The 27,247-nt window shown below is 33.7% G+C and overlaps 1 protein-coding gene across 4 annotated transcripts in view; it reads left to right on the top strand.

Moving 5' to 3' along the window:
• Window positions 1-20,359, top strand: part of LOC124641882 (octopamine receptor beta-2R) — a 204,845-nt gene extending 184,486 nt beyond the window's left edge. For all 4 annotated transcript variants that reach the window (XM_047180132.1, XM_047180133.1, XM_047180131.1 and 1 more), the window contains 4 exons: window positions 12,480-12,743; window positions 14,189-14,398; window positions 18,549-18,807; window positions 19,431-20,359. In XM_047180132.1, coding sequence (XP_047036088.1) covers window positions 14,199-14,398; window positions 18,549-18,807; window positions 19,431-20,162 — 1,191 coding nt within the window. In that variant the 5' untranslated portion in view covers window positions 12,480-12,743; window positions 14,189-14,198 and the 3' untranslated portion in view covers window positions 20,163-20,359. The remainder of the gene's footprint in view (window positions 1-12,479; window positions 12,744-14,188; window positions 14,399-18,548; window positions 18,808-19,430) is intronic.
• Window positions 20,360-27,247: the final 6,888 nt, after the last annotated feature.

The following is a 27,247-nucleotide window of genomic DNA, read 5'->3' as shown; positions in this document are numbered from 1 at the left end:
GTTTCGTTTCACTTATCTACCTCTATAAGAATTTTCTAGACTATCAGGCACCAACTGTGTGTATATAATAAGTAGGTAGTGATGATATTTTCAAAGTATGGCTGGTGACGAGTAAAATTAGTGTCTCGAAAATGCTGCGCTAATTGTAATGGCGGGTCTTTATTAGTGTGTAATTGATGCATTCTTTTTGGTTGAATACATTATTATAATGCTTTGTGAATATCATTGTGACTAAATGTATCATGTAACTTACTATATGCAATTGTTACTCACGCTATATATTCAGTCCTCTATATTCGTTCACCATGTACCTACCGCAGATTATCTTAAAAAAATAGCTAAATAATGATTGTAGGCAATGTGTATTTTATCGGTTCTCCCATAGACATTATGTCTACAGAATCAATGCAAATAAATCGTCTGATCGCGTCTAAATCTTTCAAACAACATTTAACCTTGACAACAGAAAACTTCTACAAATGTCAACTCTCAGCGGAACTCGAAAACTCTGACAGAAGCAGATTTATTCATGTTTTGGTGACGAAAAACATTCCTAATCTTTCAAAAGAGGGTCAGCAATCAATCCTCCCCTTGGTGTCCCCATTCTACCCTTCCAGACCGTTGGCATATCTCATAAATCCCAGTACACCCTATATAACAATAGAGAAATTCCGCCCTTGAGGGGAAGGTCAGCTTAAATGGACCACTTCGTATATTTTTATTAAGGTCGAAATGATAGTTCTCTCGGGTATGTTTGTATGAATCTTTTGTATTCATTGTCTGTTCTTTAGTGACTAAAATAGCGTGATATCATATGAATATAATAGTAATATATATAGTAATAACTGCCTCGTTGGTCTAGCTTTCGCTAGTGCGGCTGCTAATCACGAGGTCTCGGGTTCGATTCCCGAGTCGGGCCGAAATCGCTTTGTGGGTTTTAGAAGACTTTCACAAAGCAGCCCGGAGCCTGGAAGCTGGTGATTGATACACCCGTGCATCGGAGAGCACGTAAATGTCGGTCCTGCGCCTGATCTCTCTCCGATCGTGTCGGATTACCGTCCCATCGGGCTATGAGAGTTAAGGAATAGTGAGTGCACCTGTGTCTGCGCAAATGCTCGTGCACTATAATATGTCCTGCGTAGTTGGCTAATCTCCTTACATGAGAACAGCCGCCGTAGCCGATAATCGGCTAGGAGGACATCATCATCATCATCATAATAGTAATAATGAAGGCGCTAGATTGTAAAAAAGAAAATAAGTATTCGAGTTTTTTATTTAGATCTTTTAATAAAATTAGACCTTGAGATTATCTATAATAGAACTCGTTTAATTTTATAGTAGTGTTGATATTTAGTAGCGTAATTTTAAACACCTTTTACTCCTGTTTTACAAATTATCACAGAACACAAAAGCCTGCGGCAAAACTTTCTCGTATACAGCGGCTGGGATTTCACACGTTGGGTGTTTAGCTATTCGAATAAAAATGTTTTAAATTAATTATTAAATAAATTCAATTTAACAGTAAAACTACAGATAAGCCGAAATGTATATAAAGTAGAGCAATATTCGGATAAATAGCTCCAACAAACAAACTAAATGAAAGCTTGGATCTATAAACATTTGTAAATTACAACAGTGACCAATTCTAAAACCCAACTCGACTACGTAAACAATAAGTAACGAAACACCGTCCCCTATCATAGAATTAATTAACTTTAATTACTATTTACTATACAAAACACGAACCAACTGTATAATGTATCGTTTTAATTAAAACAATAATGTTCAATATTATAAACTAGCAATATTTCACAATTTAGCCAATTTGTTCGGATGCTCTATGGCAATGACCAGCCTTGGTTCTTTAGAGTATTATTTACATTTTTATAAGAACTTATATCAAATGACTTATATGTATTACAAAGGCATGTTCTCAAGGAGAGTTTCCATAAGACTGTCCATGCTCAATCTACTGATCAATTTCTCAACACATCTCAACGTGATGGTCTAGTCTATCAATCTGTGGATCTATGGCAATTAATACAAACTACGGAATATTGTAAGTTCAAAAACCAAGCAAAATCTCAGGCATAACTTTTAGCTATACACCCCAAAGATTATTTGGAAAGACTACGAGTTATTTGAATGTCCTGCCAAAAGTCTCATTTTCTCATCCTTTAGTTTAGTTTAGGTTCCTATTTGATCTCAGGCAACAGACCCTGCTTCTTGAGTTTATGTCAACATTCCAAACATTATCAGCTGTTATAATTTTGTTCTGAAATTCTACTTCAATATCACTTTTGTCTCGATCTCGATCTAAAGTCTAAACTACTCTTTATTTAGTTTCAGTTTGTCCTTGTTTTGAACTATTGTGCCCGGTCTTGTGAGAAACTTTGATGTGTTATGGCCTTCATTCTTAGAAGTTATCAAACTATTACGAAATCTCAGGCCTTGACGACAGAGTTACGATCACCGAGGAAGGAAAGATAGCGGAGATGCCATAAGGAAGGGTAGGTCAGGCGCCTTCTTGTAGGTCAAGTGGGCGTTCGCAGTTACCAGAACTAACGACGCGTTCGGGTTCCTTGTCAAATCAAAACCAATCTGTCAAAGATAAGTCTTGATTGATTGGTGATTTTATTTTTAAAATTATGCACATAGAAGTCTTGTAAAGTTGGAGCTAGTAACGTTCCTCGTCTCCCGAACTTACTAGTACACAGCGCGCTTCTTTTATTAAAAGATTTTGCATGATGACATCTCTGCTAGTCATGTTACTCTCCATTGTTTTAAATCAAAGAGGTCTGCATTACCTATTATATGTTTATGCTATATTGACCCTTATTCGTTTGACCCTTTGACCAATTGTTGACTAAAAGGGTGATGTGACAAACGGCCTTTGTGTCCGATTAATTTAATATCGTCTGGCTAGCATGTTGTTTTGTAGGGGACTTTAAAGTACACTCAATTCATCATCATTATCCTATTAGTTGTCAGATGTTGTCTAATGGCCGTATCTAATATTCTATCTATCTGTTGTTTTGCTTACTAGAGATAGGAATTTGACATTACTTATTGTTACTGTTACGGCCTTTTTATCGTCCTTCTACTGGGCACAGGCCTCCTCTCACACGGAGAAGGATTGAGCATTAATCACCACGCTTGCTCAATGCGGGTTGGTGATTTCAGACTTTATAGTCCAGGTTTCCTCAAGAGGTTTTCCTTCACCTTTTTATCAGCCATTGGTGTTCAAGATATACCTAGAAAGTACATACATGCAAGCTTAGAAAAGTTGCATTGGTACTTGCCTGAACTGGAATCGAACCCACATCCTCATATTCGAGAGGTTGGTTCTTTACCCACTAGGCTACCACGACTTATAACACATTACTTGTATACGGCTAATGTCCAAATAATTATATCTCTAGTAAGCAAAATCTCGTAATAGATAAATAGAATATTGGTAGCGACCGTAAAAGGTACCCACTTCTACTTATATCTGCAACGTACGTTATAATGGTTTTAATGTCAATTAGTTACGTAGGTTTAAAAATGCCTAAAGCAAAAATACCTGTAAAAGAACCAGTTATTTAGTTACATTAAACGGTACTAAATGGAACACGTATAAATCCTGCCGGCTTTTAACTACACTCTAGAGAGATAAACTGCTGCTACATAAAAATAAAAAGCTGAATCCTCGCTTATAAAGTAGAGTAAGTTGAATTATTTTTCAATGCTAGTTTTCAGCATTGTGTGCGCTCAGTTTGAAACTCTGTTCGACATTAAAATTGTAAAGGAGAAATGAAAAACTCATCGCTTACAGACTACCTGAATTCAATGGGATTTTAGTAGTAGTTCGTAAAACCGTACAACTTTGTTTTTTATACGATTTTCAGGTTGTTTATTAATAGGCGTAAATAAAACTCAGCAGTTTGAAAACTGTTCTTATCAATGGTGAAAACACGGCAATTATAGCTGATGGTTTAACTTTTGGACCAATTACAATAATCGATGGGAAAGAGGAAGCACATTTACCTTATTTATAGGTTTATCTAATGCCAAATGCATCGTTATAAAAACACACATTGCAAATATTTTTATTCGATAATGTCTACTCGCTGATCGTTCCTCTCTTACTAGTTCCCCGCTGGACTCAGAACATGACAATATGTTATGCCTTTTCGTGCATGCAGTCGACATTTATAGATTTATATGACGTTATCACGTGAAAAATTATGACTGAAGAATAAAATTCAATGGTTTCTCCGACTTCACGACGATTCACGGTAATGAAACGCATCAAATTCTCAACGGTCGATAAAATTATATGTAGATTTCTAGTCCGGAACTTATAAGTCACCTGTCATAAAATAATCCGAATCCAACTTCAAAGGAATATGGAATAAACTTTTGACGACATAATATTAATAGCCGCTAATCTAGGTCATTTATCAGCTAAGGTATTTTAGTGTAGCCATAAATCATTATAATAACACACATGCCACTCAAAATGGCCGACTTTTTATGGTTTTCCCGCCATTTAACAATAAGTTTCGATTGGACGAAATATCAAAGGAAATTAAATATTACACCGTGTCCGGCGCGCGGGCAATGTTTTGGAAGTAACATTGCTGGAAGTGGCTTTAAATTGGTGTTATTGTTGTTTGAAAGGATGATTTTTATTAACGAGTTACGTTAAACAAGTAAGAAATTCATAATTTGATTGTGATCTTTGAATTTGAAAACCTATATTTTGTGTTAAGTCGCCTTGAAATATTTTTGTTCAAAATGTACCCATTCATTTTGACAAAGATAATTATTGTCCAACTAGCTTTCGCCCGCGGTTTCACCCGCGTCCCGTAGCCGGATGGTGAAAGAACTCCTAAAACCTTCTCCCGGGTCTAAGTAACCTCCCTCCTTTAACCTCCTTTTATATATATATGTCGTAGCCATATCGTAGATTTGGCCACTTCATGAAAAGCTTGAGCATTTCATGAAATGGTTGCGTTTCATGAAGTGTTCATGTTAATTTGACCAGATCGTTAAATCGTCAACATTTCTCGATTTTGTCATCCACGTCTGGCCGTATGGTATAATATGGTATCCATAAAATATTTAATATAAATCCACAATATTTTGGGTCGACCCATTGGAGTTTAATTTCATAAAATCTGGTAGTTGTGAAATTTTTCACAGCTCAAAATTGTCAGGAGGCAAAAAAACTTAGTTTTTTTTCATAACTTCAATTGCAAATATTAAGAGTAAGAACTTGTTCATTGTCCCTTAAGTCCGACATACATAACAATTTGAATAAAATAGGAACTTTAGTAACATTTTAGGAATCTTAAAATAGAACACGTAATCTAAAATGACGTAACCTGTAGGTTCACTGCCTCGTTGGTCTAGCTGTCGCAAGCGCAGCTGTCGAGCACGAGGTCTCGGGTTTGATTCCCGGGTCGAGCCGCTTTGTGGGTTTTAGAGACTTTCACGAAACAGCCCGCAGCATGGAAGTTGGTATTTGTGCATCGGAGAGCACGTGAATGTCGGTCCTGCGCCTGATCTCTCTGCGGTCGTGTTGGATTGTTGTCCCATCAGTCTATGGAAGTGAAGGAATAGTGAGTGCACCTGTGTCTGTGTGTCAACTCGCAAACTCTTGTGCACTATAATATGTCCTGCGCAGTTGGCTAATCTCCTTACATGAGAACAGCCGCCGTAGCCGATAATTGGCTAAGAGAAAATTATTGTTGCATACTATGTTGCAGACTACCGGGGTAGATGAGTTTCCCCACCTTACCTAGGTCTGTGCTCAGCTGGCTCGTTTGGGGTGCGTTCTGAGAACGGTGGGTTCTTGTATCTGGTGGATGTTACACTCGCTACTACTCGCAAGAGGTTATAAGGGTTACATCGCTGGTAAATAATTCCATGGGGTCTGGAGTAAGCAAATTAAACAACAAAGTATGTTCCTGTCATATATATTATTATAATAACACATTAATAGTCAATTAATAGCGCAATGGGTTTCTTTGGGATATAAACCTATTTTTAATGTATTGAATCATTTTTAGTCGTCCACCATGTCCAACAGTTTTATGAACTTTTTTTAATATTTCAAAATATTTCTTCATCGGAATTATACGGATAGTAGGATCGTCGACGCATTTTTTCTTAAATATAAGATATTCCTCATCTGCAGTTTCCATAACGTCATATTTTGACAGCCAGTAATAGTCCATGGACTTCTTTGGCGTGGTCACCCTAATGTTCTTGATTTGTTTCATAACCTTATAATTTTAAAAAGTTGTTATAATTCACCAACGTAGAATTATTTTATATTATTATTATTTTCGTCGTAAGTACACTCTTTTGTCAATTTCTTCCTCAAAAGAATTATTCAATTTTTCGCTGCGAGAATTTTCATTGCAGTCAACGGCCGCCATCTTCAAACGTAAATAAAGCGCTGGCAGCGCCCCTAGGGGCAATTTACATAACAATTTTACGATGTGATCAATTAATTTTGATCATTTCATGAAGAAGCCGAGCTTTCAGTTGCACATATCGAGAAACGATTTCTCATCATTGATTTTCCCAAGCCACATCATGATGTGGCCAATAGACAGTGAAACATTTCATGAAACGGGACCATTTCATGAAATGGTCGAGTCATTTCATGAAGTGGTCAAGTCTACGATAAGGCCACCACATATAGATGTCAAATTGAGAATAACGCAAGTGACTTTTCAAAGACATTAAGATAAAATAGATAAGAAGTCTAGGGATAATGAGTCATCCAGAACTAAACACATTTAATATATGTGAACAGACTTTTGTAAATCAGCGTTACATTTCGTGAAACCTAATTTTGAAATTCGACTATGTAATTTCGAATTTCGAAATGGCATTAATGAAGCTTCCAGTAACAATAAGTCTTTGGACAGATGTTGACCTGCCGCACAAGTTTAAATAGGCTTTTCCTGTCCGTAATGTTTTGTTCTATATTGTACAGTTCCGATACTAGTCGGCACCCACGTAACGCTGTTGTCTAGACTGGAGTTAAATACTGTTATTATAAACCTATTTATTGGTGGGGGGAGCTCGTAGCTAGCCAACGCTCGGGTTCGGTCGGTCGTTGGATGAGTGACTTTCTATGTCTACCGAATTCTTCATTGTTTCGGAAGGCATAAACTGGTCGGTTCCGGCTGACATTTGAAGATCTTTTTAAATCGTTACGGGTAGTCAGAAGCCTGAAGGTCTGATAACCAGTCATACTAAGGAGTATTGGGTTGCCAAGATGGGCTTGGGAAGTTAGATAGGCAGTTACTCTCTGCATAATAATAGTACTCAGCTGTATCTGGTTAAACTGAAAGTAGACCCCATGATAGTTATCAAAAGGCTAAGTAGATGATGATTTGCACTAAATATTAGGCAAGACAGAGTGATTGGCAAATTAGGAAGTCCTTATCGAAGTTAATAATCTCAAATCCCTAAATTATTTTGTCAGTATTGTGTACCCAAAAATCTTCTCTGAATTTAAGCTGACCGGAAAGTGAAGTTAATTATTTGTGTGACATGACTGGACCAATAAGACTTTTATACTATCATGTTTCCTTACAAAATAATCTCTTCTGAGTTCTGTGTTCAATCTACAATATTCTGTTGAATTGACATTTATGTCATGCACCCCACATATCATGTCAACATGTTACTCGAGAAGATTTTTTGCTCGAAAATATGTATTTTATCGCAATGTTTTCCTGTACGTCGAACATACTTATTCTTTCATCTTTGGTTTTATGAGAAAAGAGTATTGCATTTTCGATTTTTATATTGGGGATGTTCAATTGATCGTATTTAACAGTGGCGTGAAAAATTAAAGAGCTTAGAACTAGACAGAGATTCTGTACAGCAGAGACCCCGTTTCTGATCCTGACTATTCTTTAGAGATATTTCCAAAACTATAAAAATGATGCACCAGAAAAACTGAAAACTTGTTCCCGCTGTCACAATTTTCGTAAAATTAAGAAAAGAAAACCTCTGAACTGTAACACCCCCCTAAGCAAAAAAAAAACAAGATTTTAGTATCCTATCTAGACAAGCAATATAATACAGGTGTTTCATGTTTACATTTCATATTAATTCACCCGTCCTTGAAGCATAATAAGCGTTTAGCACAGAATCTATTACCATCCTCTAGGGAGCGGTTACCCAAAATGGCATACGCGCATAACCTTTTCAAGGGAATTTGCTCTTTAGTTGCCTACAACAATCTATAGAATTTAGACCAGAAATCCCTTGTTATGAAGTCCAATTATTCTTTGAAGATTATTATAGAAGTTTTCTGCTGTCGTCTCTAGAGTGGACTGTCGTTAAATAAATTGCTTTTATATTGTTCTTATAGTTTGGTTGATGTCGCTTTTGTTTGTGATGTTACTTGCATTATTTTGTGGAAGATAATTATACTGGTTTTATTATCAAAAGTTTATTATGTAATACCTTGTTTTTTACTCTTAAAACTACTCAATTTATTATAGCTTGTAAGGTATAGCTTTTTTTATGTGGCGTTTGTTTTTCATGTAACAACAGCAAAAAATGTTAATCTACGTGGTACATATATCTTTTATGCACACCTTAAGCACTAAGAACCAAAGAACACACTTTTTTGCTTACCCTTATGTTACTAAATCGATTAATTTGACTTGAAAACGAATGAAAAAAAAAACAAATATCGATATTAATAATTATAATAGGATTGTTATAAGATCTTATTTCACAACAAATATGCCCAAAAATAATATCATTCCTATAACCATGATAAAACCAAGCTTTTGCAGGAAAAAGACCCTTCTAGACAAAAACGCATTGCGGTATTTTCAGGCAACGTATCTCACCTGTGTCTAGGGAAATATAAAATCTGGCTTTACGTGGAACAACGTGAACGTATTAATGTAGGCTACGTTACCGTAAGATTGTTATGTGTCATTTTAATTAAAAGCACTCGTATTGTATTTTGTTTAAAGACTTCAAATATTAATTATAAGGGATGATGATAAAATTGTCACAAATATTTTGTGTTACAGTTTTTCTGGTCCCATTATTCATGAATGTGGTCGTACTTTATTTCACATTCTTGAGTATTAATAATAAAAAAACGTGTTGCAAACAAGTTCATACAATTATTTTTATGTCATGTCAGAAACCATAAACGTTCATTAAAACTCAAGAGATTTAAGCTAATCCCGAACAAAATTCTGATAATTTTCAATAACAATAAATTGCCGTCAGATCTACAATCTCAGACAATTTCTTCAAACAAACGCACAAAAACTTCAACAATTTATCGTTATCTATTAAACGGTTTTATTCCAGTTTTTTCTTTCAGCTAAATTAGGCAATAAAGTTGAAACGTCTAACACAGGATCGTGTACCATCGGGAGATTAAGTTATAAATCACTTGTCTTAATGGATCGGCTTAGATAAGTTAACTAGGTACTTAGAATTTATTAATTGTGTTTAGTATAGAGTTTCAGGGAAAACAGCACATGAGTAAATCTTTATTTTGGTAATTAAACTTTTTTTTCTAAGTCATTAACGTCATCTTGGTAGTTTAGTGGTTAATGTGACGGCCTTTGAAATACGAGTATGTGGATTCAATTGCAGACCATGGAAAGTACCAATTTAACTTTCCTATGTACCTAATTTATAAAAAAGTGCAAGGTATTACATATTTTTTATTAAATATATTTGCAAAATAACGGTCTTCATATACCTAGAGACGCCTGAAGCAAAAAGTAAAAAAAATATTCCGTCTAAGAAGTACAAGAAGGTACTAGAAAGAGAAAAATATTTTCTCCCCTAACAGTGACCTGGTTTATAAAACCAAGATGAATGTTAATTAAAATGCTCCCTATTCAAAGCAGAATCATAATATAACAACTCACTTGATATTTGCTAGTGTATCTCGTATTATCAACTACTAACTTCCACCAGTAGTTTTAAACGCATCCCGTGGGAACGATTGAAACATAAAGTAGCCTATAGTCTTCCGCGATAAATGGGCTATCTAATACTGAAATATTTTATTGATTTAGTCCAGTAGTTGGTCAGTGAAATAATCGTGGTCAGTATAATAAACTTTTCAATTTTTACCCACGACCGAACGGAGCAGGTATACGCGTTTAGGGTGAGTGATGTGCGTTTGTGTAACATCAATATATACGTAGATTGTGATATTTTCGTCCTTTCATTAAATCTCCCTGCAATTCAACTTCTATATTCAACTAGCCCTTGTAAATGCCTATCTAGGATTCTGCAAAGTATTTATAAGTTCCCTTAGTGTTTACGTTGTAACACACAGAAAAATATTTTAAACAAAACCAACTTACAATAGCAGTTTCACCAAAATTTCCTTCCACCTACAAAATGTTCATGCCGTGCAATTAGCTTGCAAAGGCATGCATCTTCTCATTATATGCTTTAAACGCCAGATGGAAGCTCTTCTACACGATTTTGATGACATTGCACTTTACTAAACGGAGCAATATAGCTTCGTTTAAGACCTTGCACGAAACGGAGCGACCAAGTAAATAAACAAACGAGCTCTTCAGTTTTCTAATAATCGTATTAATAAAAACTGATTTATCATCCTTTTATAAAAAAAATAGTTACTCGCTGCTTTTGTCGCCTTATAAGACCTAACTTGAGAATATTTTTCTATAAATTCTCAAAAAGTTGTTTCATTGTGCAGTTAAGTTGCATATAAAAGAACATTTCAAACAAAATCAATTTCTACCAAAATTTCCACCTACAAAATGTTCATGCCGTGCAATTAGCTTGCAAAGGCAAATGCATCTGCTTATTTTATACTTTAAACGCCAGATGGAAGTTCTTCTACACGATTTTGATGACATTGTACTTTACTAAACGAGGCAATATAGCTTCGTTTAAGACCTTGCACGAAACGGAGCGTTGCTTGTGAAATACAAAATTAATGGGCACTACGAAACATTTGGTGCAGAATATACGGTAGTCTAGAATTTCTGAATTTCAGTACCTTAGTCGTTTATACTGTATTGTGTGGAAGTGTCTCTGTGAAACATTTAGGTGATATTCTGTTGTTTTGGTCCTGGTGGATTATATAGGCAATTTTAGTTGTTGGTGTTAGGCTCAAATACTGTGGTTCTAACGATGACTCTTCGGGTGCCTAAAGAACAACTTGTTTTAAGTAAAACGTCTCTTTAATATTCGCTTTTCAATGAGCCAGTAATGAAAATATCTTTAATAATAAACATTCAGATTTACTACTTATAAATGTTCATGCTATAAGTTCGGCCATTCAGAGAATGCGTTCCTGACACGTCGCGATTGAACTGACGACGTAATAACATTCATTGATTATTGATATAATAATATTGTTTTAATGCTCCTCAATTGTTAAAACGGTAAACAACCAGCAAAAATATTTTTATCGTAACTGCAACGCCATTGCAAAGTTACGTCGTCAGTTCAATCGCGACGTGTCAGGAACGCATTCTCTGAATGGCCGAACTTATAGTTAATATTGCAATACCATATTTGTAAGCTCAAATATTGAATACTATATATGTAAAATTAAGTGGAAACTCATCCGAAAATTGCCTAAAATAATAATAATCCACCCAATATATTTCCATGAATTAATTATCTGAACTGATATGAAAATGTTTATTTTACATACTGTCCGTAAAGTATTTTTGATTAAACTAATATTGAAAAACTTTTTGAAATATTTACCCGATTTCTCAATTACTTTCACTTTGTTAATAGTTTTAGTTTCATATAACAAAAACAATGTATACCTATTTGTTATAGGTATTGTAAAAATGTACCTATAATAAATATTACATCAAATAAGGAAGGAAACACTTTATATATTTTTTCTTCTTCAAAACATACAACACATTAGTACTACAAAGGATTTTCTATTGTTACGATAACGATAAAAGATTTACATAAGCGAGGAAAAATAACACACAGAAAAAAAGATATTTTCACGAAATACTTTAATCAAAAGCCGATTTCTTGAACCAATATTAGATTGAGTAAAGTAAACTTCAATAGGCTTCTTTCAATAATATTATATTTGAACAATTTCGACAAATACATTTTGACGACTAAAAAGACTCATATTTACCTTTACAATATAATCAATGTTAAGAAAATTCTGTACTTACTTTACAGCAAGGTATATGATATAAGTAAGGTATTGCTATGCATTTGTGTTTTGAAATTCTTGTCTAACGATAAGATTTATCTAAGAAATCTGTAATCAAGCAGTATTGAACATAATTTTGAAAATATAATATAATGGTAGTCCTCTATAAAAAACACAAAAAAGATAGAAGAGTAATCTTTTCAAATTCCTAAGAAAAAGAAATCAAAGGAAATATCACCCTCTCACTCTTTTAATTCCATTCCAATACTTCATTTCATTGTACCGTTTTTTGTTTCAGACCTGCGATGACCTAAGATCGAATAGAACTTTTAACAAAATGAAGAACTAAGAAAAATCGAAGATGCGTAATGAAATTCTGCTTCAAAACTTCAACGAAGAGGCGGTGAAGAAGAAAATGATTACTAAACCTAAAAGTATTATTTTCAAAAGTTTATAAAGTACTTGTAATAATGTGCGAAGATACCGAGTCACTGAAATACACTGCGTGTAAGGTTGGCGGCCGGATTGTCAGTGAAACGGAGATAAAACGAGCCAGATAAAGGTAAGCAAGACTTATGGTGTTCAATTTACGGTGATGGCACCTCTTATTCACGTTAAAGTATGTAGCATCTGTTTTGGCTGGCAATTTGGAAATCTTTGACAGCTTAGTGCACTCAGTTGCCTGAAAAGCTAACAACCTAAGTAGCTTTACTACGGGTTGTTATTCTGTAACTTTTGTGCTGATTAGATAGACAGTTGATCCATGTAAAACACTGGTACTCAGCTGCATCCAGTTTGACTGGAAACTGAGCTAAACATAGTTGGGTTTCATTTTGTATTTATCTTTTGATACGTGCATAGACAGAAAATTATTCAGCCTTGTTTGAAGAAAATGTTGAAAAGAATATTTCTCTCAAAATAGAGACCGAAATATTGTGAGCCGCATAAAAAACATCAATGCTTAACTAGGCTTCTCTAAAAATCTTTTAATACCTCATTGGTGTAAAATAAACAAAAATTTTCCGAGAAAATTATGAGCAGCCACGCAAATATTCACTTTTTATAACGTCGTCATTATTAATTTCTTGGGTTGTTCTTTTGCTATATTTCTCGAGGATTTTTCTAAAGAAGAGAGATTTTACGTTTTGCATTATAAATATTATAGTAAAACACAGAGATTTTTACCTCAGACCTATTTTTTCTTGGAGCTAATACATTTAGATTTTTTTTATCACTGCCATTTTCCTCTAAAACAAAAGTATATTCTACATATTTCTTATGACTTCTATTAAAACTTCCAAACCACTAAAAGGTTTACCAAAAGAAACAATAAATAAGAAAAATAGTCACATGACCTTTTAAAGACGAAAAAGTCTAGGTTTCTTTAACATCCAGCAAAAACTAGAATAACGTAATTCAGTTCAAATATCGATCCTAGAATTTATGAGTCTACCCACACTCATAAATTTTGAGATCAAAAGGAAATGTGTGCGGTAAAGCGTTGGAGCTAGTTTACAATAGAATATAATATTTGAGTAGAAGAGTATATTTCAATTTGTAAGATAAAATATTTTATGTGTTTGTACAGTAACGCAAAATGTTATATGCAAAAGGATCTTTTTTTTTGTGTAAATTTTCATCAAACTTTTATTTGAAAAAAAAAGCAGCTATTCAGATATTTTTTATGCTGAATTTTCTTAGTCAGATTGCTAAAGAAATTAGCAAAATAACAAAGTTCTAACGTGACCATCAGAATCGCTGCCACTACTCACCGATCTCCTCGAAACGTAGAGAGTTGTTACCAAATTGCTACCAGCTACCTTTAGTTGCTACCAAATACCACCCTCGTGGATTGGCCCATAGTCAACATCTAAAAGTGATCCACCATTCTGATATCAGGATGGCTATCACTTTTGTATTAAAGCATTAATTAATCTTTCTTTAAGGACAATTGACCAATATTACAGATTTAGTTTTTTTTTTTCTAATTAGATTTTTGTTGCTCAGGCCACCCCATATGGATCGCGAAAATTTCACCCACCACGCGGCAGTGAACGCGACTGTCAACGTGACCACCAACGGCACAGTCGCGGAGACGGACGACGATGACTTGACGCAGAGCATATTCTTCAAGCTGAGGATCACGGTGTTGCTGCTCATCGTCATCATGGCGGTGCTAGGCAATATGCTGGTCATAGTCAGTGTTATGAGGCACAGGTAAGACGTTTTGCAAGCTGGTAATATGTTTTTGTTGTTGATAGACATACTCGAGAACTTGGATAAACAGTATCATCAGAGTAATCATCTTCATCGCAAAGTAATACACAGAGAATATATTTACTTTTCAAAATAATGGCGTTTATGTACAACATAAAATAAAATTGGGAAACACTGAGGGAAAGATCGGCAACTGTCGACACTCAGAGAAATGAGGCGATCCAATGCAAGACAGAGTCGGATCGGGTCTGTACATCAGTTTTTATGTAATCTACGTACGTAAAAGATATTGTGTCAATGTTATAAAAATATTGAAAAATATATATCCATGCTGAGGTAAAGATATAAGCCCAGCAATTCTGCGTAACTGTTTTAATAAAACCAAAACCTTACTTAAGATAACGCTATGATTTATACAATAAACACGAAAATATGGATCCATATCACAAAAATCATATTATAATTTTATAAGCTTTAACTTTAACATCGAAGAGACTTAAAATTCACTTAACGATTGATGAAAGTAAATATTTATAAGCTATCAATACCTTCGTAAAATATATCTTTTATGATCAATGTAAAACTCTGCTTACATCAAAAATACAGTTAAAGTATTTTGTTTTGGAAAAGATCAAACATTCTAACTATTTAGATATTCATTTTCTTACAATACTTCCATACATATTTGTTTGTTTGAATGTACTAGTCTAGGAGCTATCTGCTCCGATTCAAAAAAAGTTTAGATAGTTATTGATTTATCGATTGTCTATAAGCTACCTTCTATCCAGGTGCGCGGAGTAGTTGCCACAATAGGCCGGTGAAGCTGCCGGTAGAAACTAGTCATTTAAAAAAAAAAACTTAGATTTTTTTTTGGTAATTTCTAGTGAAGTAATGAATTATTACTGGCTTAAAGAAATTTGAATTTAGTAACAAACGATGAGAAAAAAATCTTCCATAGGCAATTTAGAGATTATTGCTAGGAATTGCTTTGAAAAATTAAGTCAGTCCAAGTCATTAATTCAAAGAATCTTTTAGCGTTCCTTAATTGACGAAAGTTTTACAGATTAACTTAACAAGTCTAATTTAACGATAACTGTCTTAAGCATAATAATTATATCATCAAAGTTGAATTAAGTCAAAAGTCTTTAACAAAGTAGGGGTCATCGTATTTTGGTTATACGACTTGAATTTTGAAACAATGATGAAGTTTTTTAACTTAATTTTGTAAGTTTTGATGGATTTTTTACTGTTGTATGTCGTTGTATCATCTACGTATACAAATACACACATCAAAAGTGTCTAGGGATCAAGCATTTTTATGCGGATTTCTTGAGATTGAGATGTGGCTTTGTAATAAATTTATGATTTTATAAATTTATATGGATCCTTTTTGGTGCATTTCATAATTTGAATCAGGAACTGTGAATCAAATTCGAGTAAAAGATGAAAATCAGCTGTCAATATTTTCCCTATAAACACATACAACGCATTGAAGACATTATTAGTGCTACTGTTTCCCTACTACTGATTAAAACCAACGTTATTATGGAGCGGCGACGTCATTTAAGCAGGGAAGAAATGCTCAGAGCCGTGGGAATGATAGAAGCTGGTTCCCGGCAACGTACTGTGGCTTTAGCTCTGAATACAAGTCAGAGTGTTATCAGTCGACTTTGGACACGTTACCGAAGCACTGGTACCGTAGCTGAGCGCCATGGAGGACGGTATCGCTGCACCACACGGAGACAAGACCGATACATTCAAATCTTAACTCGAAGAGCTCCAACAATAACCGCCATGATGTTAGCCGTGAGGCTTCATCACTCTTCAGGGAACTTAATTAGCGACCAAACAGTCAGAAACCGCTTGCATGAAGTGAACCTTCATTCCCGAAGACCGCTACGGGTACCACCTATAGCAATGCACAATCGTAGGATTCGATATCAATGGGCTCTTGAACACAGAAATTGGGCAGAAGAACAATGGCGTTTCGTGTGCTTTTCTGATGAGTCTCGTTTTGGTATGAGACCGGATACAAGACGTATACGACACTGGAGAACCCCTGGACGCCAACAGCGATTAAAATCCTGCCAGGAAGTCCATCCTTATAGTGGTGGAACCATCATGGTATGGGCGGGTATTTGGATCGGCGGAAGAACTGAGTTGATTTGGATCAGAAGCAACCTCAACGCTCAAATTTATGCTGAGACGATTGTATCAGACGTCATCGTTCCTCTACAAGTGCAAATCGGTCCCTTATTTCAGTTAATGCATGATAATGCACGACCGCACACCGCAAGAGTTGTAAGACAGACTCTCGCGGCAGCTAACATCAATGTCCTGCCCTGGCCTGCTCAGTCGCCAGACTTGAACCCGATTGAGCATGCATGGGATATGCTACAGAGAAGAGCTCTGCCGAATATGGAGGGTATCCAGTCGCAAGAAGACCTTTTTTTGTTGTTGCAACGAACATGGGCGGCCATTCCACATCGTGATTTGGATGAACTCATTTTGAGTATGCCAAACCGATGTTCTTGTGTTGTTAGTGTTCGCGGTAGAAACACGGATTATTAATTGTTTAAGTTACCCAATAAACTTTTAAAGAAAACTGTTATTTCAGTCTTTTTTTTCGAACTTTTGTGTTAGTGTTTCAAATGTCAAAAATCCCTTTATTAGGAAAATGGCAAATTTCTTTATTAGTGCAAAGGTGACTTGGTTTATCGTTACTGTGACAAACGAAAACACTTTATTTGATGAATCCTTAAAGAAAATTTTAATTAATATCAATCAGGAGAAAAGTTATTGCAAAAATATATGTTGATCCCTAGACACTTTTGATGTGTGTATTATAAAGAAGAAAAATGTTCGTTTGTTTGTTTGTGTTAGATACGCTCAGAAACTAGATACTGAATTTAACTGATCTACAAACTGCATTCTCTTTTGTCATTAATGAAATCAAAAAGTCACGTACATATTTAGTCACAAATCACATACAGAAAATTGATAAAAACTTTTCAAATTTTATATAGCCATCAAAAAACATAACAGTTGAACTGAACTTTAACATACACTAAAATATACTATTCACACACACACACACACACACACACAAATAAAATAACATATAACCCTTAAAATGCTTCCCACGTTTGCTAGCGACTGGGTCCATCGTTAGAACTTCAGCCAAGCAATCAAAAGTTCTCCTAACTTTTTCTCCCAACACAGTATATTTTGCGAAACTAGTCAACGGATTGGTCGGACAAATGACTTTATTATTCTTGGACATTAGACCCGAGGCCGTCGAGATAAGACCGGCTAAGGTTTTTGTATCAGATCTAAAATGGAACGTTTTGCTAAACGACTGTATTAGTCTCGTGAGAAATCAATTTTGGTAGTCTGGAAAAAGGGAGATTCTAGAATAACTTGTGTAAATAACGATTCAAGTTTTTAGAAAAAGAGCATTTACCCGATAGTGGATTATGAACTTGATTGTGTATTTTGTAAAAATGCTTAAGGATTTAAAACTATAAAATCAGTTTAATTCATCTGTTTCTCTCTGTCACTAAAATGGTTCTTCTTTCATGTATCATCCCAGGAGTCTTATTAACCGTGATAATTTCTTATGAAAGTACGAAAAGTAGTTGCATTCTGAATCTTCCTTCATTTCTATGTTATGACCCTCTTGGGACTAAGCGGTTCGGTGATTTGAGACCCGTGAGAGTAATAAAGAGGAAGCACAGTTTCTATATCAAATGTTTCGACATTCACACATATTTTCACATATAGAAACTTCTCCTTATAAAGAAACTTATCTTCCTTTCTGACGGACGAATTCAAATCAGTATTTATTTTTTTCATCCTCCATTTACGTGTTCTGTATGTTGCTGCTATAATATGATCCCTAACGATTTCTGCGGTTTCATAGACCCAAGGGAGTTAACATTTTCATGCATTTATTTGTATTAAAATCATGCTTAAGCCTACCTCTATGGAATTGGTATTCTTAATCGGTTTAGCTGGTTTACTATAACAGACACAATTTTGATACCTGAACTATTTTTTAATCTACAGAGGACGTACCGCACTTGTCCGTTTTTTGTAGTGTTTAGAGCCACTATTAAGATATGCTAACACAAATCTTTCTCATCCCCAGGAAACTCCGCGTAATCACCAACTACTTCGTCGTCTCCCTCGCGTTTGCCGATATCCTAGTGGCCATGGTGGTAATGCCGTTCAACTTCAGCGTCCAATTCTACAACAGCTGGCTCTTTGGACCAACAATATGTGACCTCTGGAACTCCTCCGATGTGTACTTCACTTCCACATCGATTCTACATCTGTGTTGCATATCGGTGGATAGGTACTACGCTATTGTGAAGCCCTTGAAGTATCCTATTAAGATGACGAAGAAGGTTGGTACTTCTTTTTATAATTTAAATTTATAATTTTTTTGCTGATTTTTAAGATGTAGAAAATATTTGCAAGGTTAGCTCAAATAATTACGGCTGACATACATAGGTATTATCAACTGGATTTATTCAATGGAGTAAAAAGTAGTAGCCCTTTTTCTCAAAGAATATATATATTAAAAAGGGTAGTAAAAACTCTCCTCATAAATCAAGTTTATAAGGGGAATTTTCTCCCTCAAAAGTTAATTAATGGTTTAGAGTTAAGTAATGTTTATGAGCTATTAAGCTAAATCCATTAGCGATCTACTAATACAATGCATGAATAATGCAGATGAATAATAAACATCTACCAGGTATTAATGAATTGGCAAATATTAATTTATTGCCTCCCATTTGCCGACTCATTAATGCTTATTTCACGGAACACCAATTTTCGCTAAATATAATTATTGGTTTTGGGGGAAAATGCAAAAACTGTTATGACTCGGTGATTAAAATTTATTTCAAAAATCTTTGTAATTTTGCTACAATTTTATTGAAGGAAAATAAATCGTTTATAAATATTTCAATTAAAAAATATACTTTTTTTTTAACTGAAAAATGTATATATACATTTTTTGTTTCAGATGGCATTCATAATGTTAGCAGCAACATGGTTAAGTCCAATCACGATATCCTACGTCCCAATATTCATGGGCTGGTACACCACCAGCGACCATCTAAAAGTCCAAAAAGCCGACGAGTGCGAATTCATTGTCAACAAGCCATACGCTGTCATATCCAGCTCAATATCTTTCTGGATTCCTTGTACCATAATGCTGTTCACATACTACGCTATATTCCGAGAAGCCAATCGACAAGAGAAAAATTTACACGCCAGAGCTGGCAATGCTATGCTTATGCATAGACATTCTCGAGAAGTGGGCGACAAAAATGGCGCCTTACACATAAACGCCACCACTCCAACGAAGGATAGGAATATACTCAAAATGAAGAGAGAACACAAGGCAGCGAGGACTTTAGGCATTATCATGGGAGCCTTCATCCTCTGCTGGTTGCCTTTCTTCCTATTCTACGTGTCAACATCATTGTGTGACTCGTGCCGGTGTCCCGAAGTCGTCACAGTGATCATGTTCTGGACTGGTTACTTCAACTCAGCGTTGAACCCAATCATTTACGCGTATTTCAATAGAGACTTCCGTAATGCGTTCAAGAACACTTTAGCTTGTGCGTTCTGCAGTTTTTGTAGGAGAAGTGCTTCGGACCTTGATGCTCTAGAGCGGTTAGATAGGAGAGGTTCGGCGAACCTGAGGGTGCCAGTACCTTCTAGGAGAACATCAGACCTAGCATCGCTTTGAATATCGCCAAAGTGTGAGGTGACCACGGTTTGAGAGGCCTAGTGTAGTCTCAACGAAATATTTAAGGACATACGTGTACTTATTCCCAAAGTTGATGTGATTTATTTAGAATCGTCGATGTATAAATAATTTTGTATAGAAAAATATACGTACATACGTGTCGTGTTAGGTATGAATTTGTAAATTTTGAGAAAATTAATACATAAACTGTATCTATTGTAATATAATCCACAGGAAAAACAGTTTATGTATTATTTTTTTGCAAATAAAAGAGTAGATAATTAAATTGTATTAAATCTGATAGTATTAAACAACTATCAATTCTAAACCAAAGAAGTTATTTTTTCTACTTTTGAAAATATTTTTGGTTTAGGATCAGTATTTCAGCACAAACGGATATGTTTCCTTTATCATTTTTAGGAAATGGATGTTTAACATGTTTTTTTTTTTTCAAAACTATGTTAAGCGATGTTTTAAACATTCAATTACCTATACATTTTTATTTTACCTGGCCCATTAACCAGAAATGTAAGTAGTTAAAACTCATAGAAAAAATATTAAATGAGGCTAAAACGAACGAAGTCTACTTCATCGAACTTTTTCGTGAAACGAAAATAATTGAAACAAAAACTCTGTACCTATAGAGCTAAAAGGATCAAATTGTAAATATGTAGTTATTTATTAAAATTAACTCATTAACATGTACACATTTTTTTTTATTTTGTCTCACGTAGTAACTTTTTTTTACAACTTTTTTTCCAATTTTTTTATTGAAACTTTTCATCTGAATATATCTATTTGAACAACATAGTAAAATAAAAAAAATCTTGTATAATAGAATCATTCCATAATAGAACATTTTAAAGTCATTTTCTGATAAAATACATAATGTAGGCTGTTTTATATTTACGGGCCTAAATATAAGATATAACTAATTTTAAAAGAGGCCAAAGTGTTGTAAATATTTAATTATTAGATTTAAATGTAATAATAAATAAAATAAATTATTGTTAGCTATAAAAACATAGTCTGTAGTTAATTTAAGTAAAATAATTATAAAAATATGAATTCATTTTTCAATCCAACAACTAAATATTGACTTTGAAAATAGTAAATTTAATAGTACATAATAATAGAATAATTATAACATTTTATAAAATAATAATTCATTTTTAAATCAATGAATTGTTTACCTTGACTAATCGAAATATCAGGCAAAGTCAATAATTAGGAGTCTTTATAATTTTTATTTAATAACCAATGTGAATAAATAAGTTTCATTTAAAATTACTTAAAATTAGAATACCTATGTAATTTGATTTTACAACAGAACGTGAATAAATGGTACGTAATTAGACTTTTTGTAAATAGTATTTAACGAATAGTCAGTCTTGTAGATTGAATAAATATAGTCTTAAAATAGTATATCAGTCATCTAGTGTTAATAATAACGATTTTATTTAAATTAAAATAGGAAGATACTATAATGGGGACAAATAACGCTTCAATAGAGAAAAAAAAGATTTTTAATATAATTATTATTGATGTGCTACGGTAAATAACCAACCTGTTAGATTTGATGTGTTAGTGTTGTGTCAAAACTCATCGATTAAATATTTATAAATAATTACTAACTTGAACTAATATTCAAGGCACTGTCCGCTTCCCAGTATTGTAGTCATTTTCTCCAAAGATTTTGATTATTTCGTTGGTATATTTTTCCACTGTTTTGAGTGAAATTTCAGAGGTATTGTTATACTTTTTGATTGGTGAAAAAAATTCTGTCTTATCCTAACGATACTACAAGTCTAGATGTCCCACTTTAACTGAAATAACAACTGTTTAAGACAACACAAAATAAGTAAACTTTAGTATACATATACAAATGGGGAAGAAATCAAGTATAAATTTTATAGAAAAAAGGTTTTTTGTCTGTCCTTTTTTCGGATTCAATAGGATTTTTATCCACTATTAAAACATTAAGTACATGGTACAATATAGGTACCTTTCTGACATTATTTTTATTTTGTCTATAGATATCAAAATCTGTATTGTTGTCCACAGTGGATATTTTTTGTTACCTCTTTCGTCCAAAGATATTAATATAATAATATTCATTTCTGTCGTGTCAATGTCCATGTTAATCACATTAGCTTGTATTTTCGCGTTCTCATAAACTGTTGAGATATTGTTGTTTGAAAGGAAAAACTTTTTTTTTTGTTTCCTAACATATTTGCTATTAATATTAATTATTAAAAAATAGCTTTGCTAAAACCGATACAAGAACCAAAGTTTTTAGGTAAAAAATATTCGGCATAGTGACACTGGTCATTTTAATGTTCCAACAAGAAAAAAATCCTTATAAAATAAATCAACAAGTAATCATTGTTTTTTTTTTTTTTCAAACAACAATTTCTATATTCGCTATTGTAAATTCAATGTGTCTTCCTTTTGAATAAGTAACATAGGCTCAAAGTATATGTAAAAAAATAGAAAAAGAAAATTTTAGCATGTAAAATTTTTAGTAAACCATATACTATAATATAGCCAATTTTTAGTGTTTATAGTATGTGCGAAATTGTAAAATAGCACGTACGGGCTGTAAATGTAAAAAAAGTAATAATAAATGGTTGTGACTCCTAATAGATATTACAACTAACTTTCTAACAATATTAATCATATCTGAAAACTTACTTTTTCCAAGTTACCAATGTTCTTTTTTCATATTTTACTGTACATAGTTTAGTACACAAAATACAAACCTAACCAAAAAATTTGTGTTGATAAGTTACAATTGTTCTTCTTCTATTTTTCTTTTCAAATCCGTCCATTATTTTTTGTTTTGTTTTAATCTGTTTTCCACTAGTTAAAAACCTATTAGCTTGTTGTGATTTCAGAAAATAAATGTGTTAGAAATTTTGTAGACGAATATCAATGTGGAATTTCAGAGAATAATGTACATAAAAATCAATGTTTGTCAGTTTTTAAAGTATAGATAATATTAAAAAAAGTATATTAGTATTTATTTTACGAAATAGTTGAATCCACTAGAATTTACAGTAAAATAGATAAAAAAACAGCAATATTATGTAATTTAAAGAAACCATTATGTGTAATAATAAGTAGATCTGTGTATAGAATAGATTTCTTCAACGTGAAATCTTTGCATCTCATATATTTAATTTATTACATTTTCTATACAAATGGTTGTTAGCGAAATGATTTTTATAGTTTTTTTTTTAGAAATTAATTGATGTTTTAAACTCGTTTTAATGATTTGTCTGTTGTATCCTACGATACTGTGATAGTATATCATCGTTAGTGAATTTAAAATAAACGTCATCACAAATCCTATTATTTTGATATTCATTAAATCTAGTTTTATCGAGATTTTACTAAAAAACTATATTTTTAATTTATTTTATTATGTAAAGTTGTAAATATTCTGTTTATTGCCATACGTGATAATATATAGAAAAAATAATATTTAAATTAATTAATGTATTATTATTGCTATTATAAAATTGTTTAAATTATTTAAAAAATAATGATGCGTGGTGCGACTTTAACCTTTAGGTATTTACCTAATATGTGCGTGTAATCAAATGCTTTTTGCAAAAATAAACGAAAATTGTTTCGTATATAATATTTTATCGTTTTTCTTTTGCCCAATCCTGTAGGTACGTGCCGACATGATGTTGCTCTTACAAAATTAGGCCTTTTCATAATAGGAAATACAGTAAACATTATTGGCCTTACTACAAAAACTTTAACCCCTGTTTTACACTTGTCTAAAAAAATTTTGGCTGCAAAATGAACCATATGTCAACGTCATAATTTGACATTTTTTTAGACAAGGCATAAACTGACGTTTAAAAGTTTTTGTGGTAAGACGGTAAGTGACAGATAAAATATGCTTAGAGAACCAATGGGACAGATTCCTTGAGAGGAGATGGACGGGAAAAAAGTACAAGTAGTAGATAGAAAAAAAATGGCTGCAACAATTTTGAAATACAATATAAATGAAATTATAAACCGTGATCTCTGAGGTTTGAATATTCATATCAAAGTTACAATTGGACAGTCTTTACATCAACTTTGGCAGCCTAATGAAATCCACAAAAGCAGTCAAAACTTAGCCAAATAATCTGGGTTTAAGACCCAAACTTCAGCCTAGCCTTCAAAACTTAAACAGTTGGTTTATGACCGCTCTCATGTCCAAAACTGTTTTATCTGGTCTGACGTTAGGCTCGTCTTAACTTCGAACTAAGATTCGCACTATTGGACTTATTGCTTCTGACCAAAGGCTACAAAACTTTTGGTTCTTGGGACGTTGATTTATTAATTCATCGACTTTTGTATTGTATTTATTTTTATAATTAGAAACAGCTAACATGCAAAAAAAAATTGCCGGTTCCCACGCGATGTCGTGTAAGTGAAAACATGCAGGAGGAAGACTAGGCACATGTGGCAGAACTATGCTTCAGTATGAGGGAAAAATCTCATAAACAAAACAAAATAGAAACGACAAAACAAAAGTAGAACAATCAAGAAAACATTTCACGCAACAAAATTCAACGCCCAAACGTTTTAGTTATAACTCAGAGTCAGAGAACAAAGCAAGCTGTTTCGACCGAAACATAGATAACTGTGTATCATAATGAAGCTTTATTTTATACAGTACAATGAGCAGTTTATGACCATTAACCATGGAGAACAAAATCACTACCTAGAGGAGATGTCATAACGCAAAATGCGGGAGTTCAGTGGACGAGGAACATTACTAGCTCCGCCCTTACAAGCGTCCGTTGAAACTCGCCCATTATTTTCAAATTAGTATCACCAATTCATCAAGACCAATCTTGGACGGATTGGTTTTAATTTGACAAGGAACACAACCACTAGTTCTAGTAACTCATCGAGCCTATCGTACGTTGCTTGACCTACAAGAAGGCGCCTGACCTACCTTCCTTATAGCATCTCCGATATCTTTCCTTCCTCCGTGCCAGTAGCACATTAAAGCTCTAACCGCATTACGTGTGCAGGGCCAAAATCATAAATGATCATTTTAGAATTGTTCGATGCGTTCGAACAATCTCACATCATCAGTGTATTTAGATTAATACTGAAAATGTACTCTATGAAAGGTTGGAATTAACTGTATCGTTACTACCTATAGACCTCCTATAGACGTCGAAAATTGCGATTTTGGGTTATGCTTTTTTATTTGTGCCTGAAGAATGATTCACATGACATTGGTGTATAGATTACGTTTTAAAACCATAAGACCGAGACGACGGTACCGTAAAATTTAAAAAATCAGAAACGTTTGTACGGGAGGTAGGTACTTCAATTATTTTATTTTATTCAGCAAATACTTCTATAACAATTCATTTCAAAATGATTTCCATAAATCCTTCGCCTATAAACAGTAGCTGCAAAGCTTACGCGTAAAAATAAGCTTGCAATAAAATCCAAATGTGTACAAAATATATACCATACAATCCCGCACTAAAAACCCACTTAAAATATTATAAGCCCCATTTATTATTTCAGAAGGGTTGCCGAATGAACAATATGTGAAAAAAGTATCTATTTGACGACGTGAAAGGTATCTAAATAGGTTTTTTGAAAGGCTGCGAGACAGTCCTATTCGGATTTTTGGAGCGGTAAGGTTAAATGGACTTAGTATGTTGCCCTGTGGTATGCCCGATGTGCAAATAAAAATGATAAATCCTACGACAATCACATCAATATGGTTAAACAATCAACCATCAAATATACAGTAGGTAAGTTAAATATTTTAAAATTGATCTTTGATTTTAATCAAATGAGCCTTGGAATGGATATATAGTTCAGAAAGAGAATAAAGTAAATTGTATGTATGGCACTGGCACTTTTACCAAGAGAAATCAAAGTATCGTGGTTCTATAAATGCTGAAGAAAGCAAATAAAACGCTGTTGCCATGTAGAGAGCAATCTAAAAAAATATCCATCGACAGCATAAATTTTAGAAAACCATAAATCTTCAAAACTGTCTTCCCTTTCTTGGAAATCTAATATAGACTTTATCATCTAAGTATTAAGGACTTAAGTCCTAATAACTCCCTAACTTTTTACGGGACCGTCGCTCTTCTGGACATTTATCACTTGTCAGGATTCGATTGCCTTTTAGTGCGATACACAAATTTAATGTGAAAGTAATTTTGTTTAAGATTTTTCCTCATCAATATTGGCAGATTTGGAGAAATTTTTTTCGTAGTCAGCGCATACCTTTTACGTAATGTTTATCAAAACATGTTTAGTTAAGTGTAGCATGGCATAACAGTCCTATGTATTGAAATATGCAATTTGAAGGCTCAAAGAAAATATTAATAATGTTACGAACTTCATATCAAGAAATATCCTATCTTGAAGATCGAAGATGACATGACACGTGAAATGAAAATGAAGACGATATAAATATAAGACATATGTAGATATTGCGTTGTATCGTAATATATCTACCTTCTCGCAATAAGACTGTCGGTCATGATTACAATAATGATAATAAAAACCGATTTATAAAACGGACAAAAAAATCACGTTTGTTGTATGGGAGCCCCCCAAAATATTTACTAAATTCTAGTTTTCAGTATTTTTTGTTATGGAAGCAACAATAATACATCATCTGTGAAAATTTCAGCTCTCCAACTATCACGGTTCATGAGATACAGCCTGGTGACAGACGGACGGATGGACGGACGGACGGACGGACGGAGGAGCGAAAACAATAGGGTCCCGTTTTACGGAACCCTTAAAACTGTTAAGAATTCACGATGATATTTTCCTTTAAAACAAATAATATCAGCTAAAACAAACGAGCATCCTAAACCCATAATATTGAGATACAACCAAAACGGCATTAGCGAAGTAGATTCTGGATTGAATTTCCGTCCATTAGCAAAATCAAAGTAGACAGAAGCCGGTCGTTGGCGTAAATAAGTCAATGACGTCATCGATATATTATATAAATAGCCAGTTTTCTTGTTTATCTGTTTGTAAACAGAGGCTGAATAAGTAGAAGTTAATTTTGGGATTGGATT

Source organism: Helicoverpa zea, chromosome 23 (genome assembly GCF_022581195.2).
Source record: "Helicoverpa zea isolate HzStark_Cry1AcR chromosome 23, ilHelZeax1.1, whole genome shotgun sequence".
Taxonomy (NCBI): Eukaryota; Metazoa; Arthropoda; class Insecta; order Lepidoptera; family Noctuidae; genus Helicoverpa; species Helicoverpa zea.
This window is presented reverse-complemented; position numbering and strand designations above follow the sequence as displayed.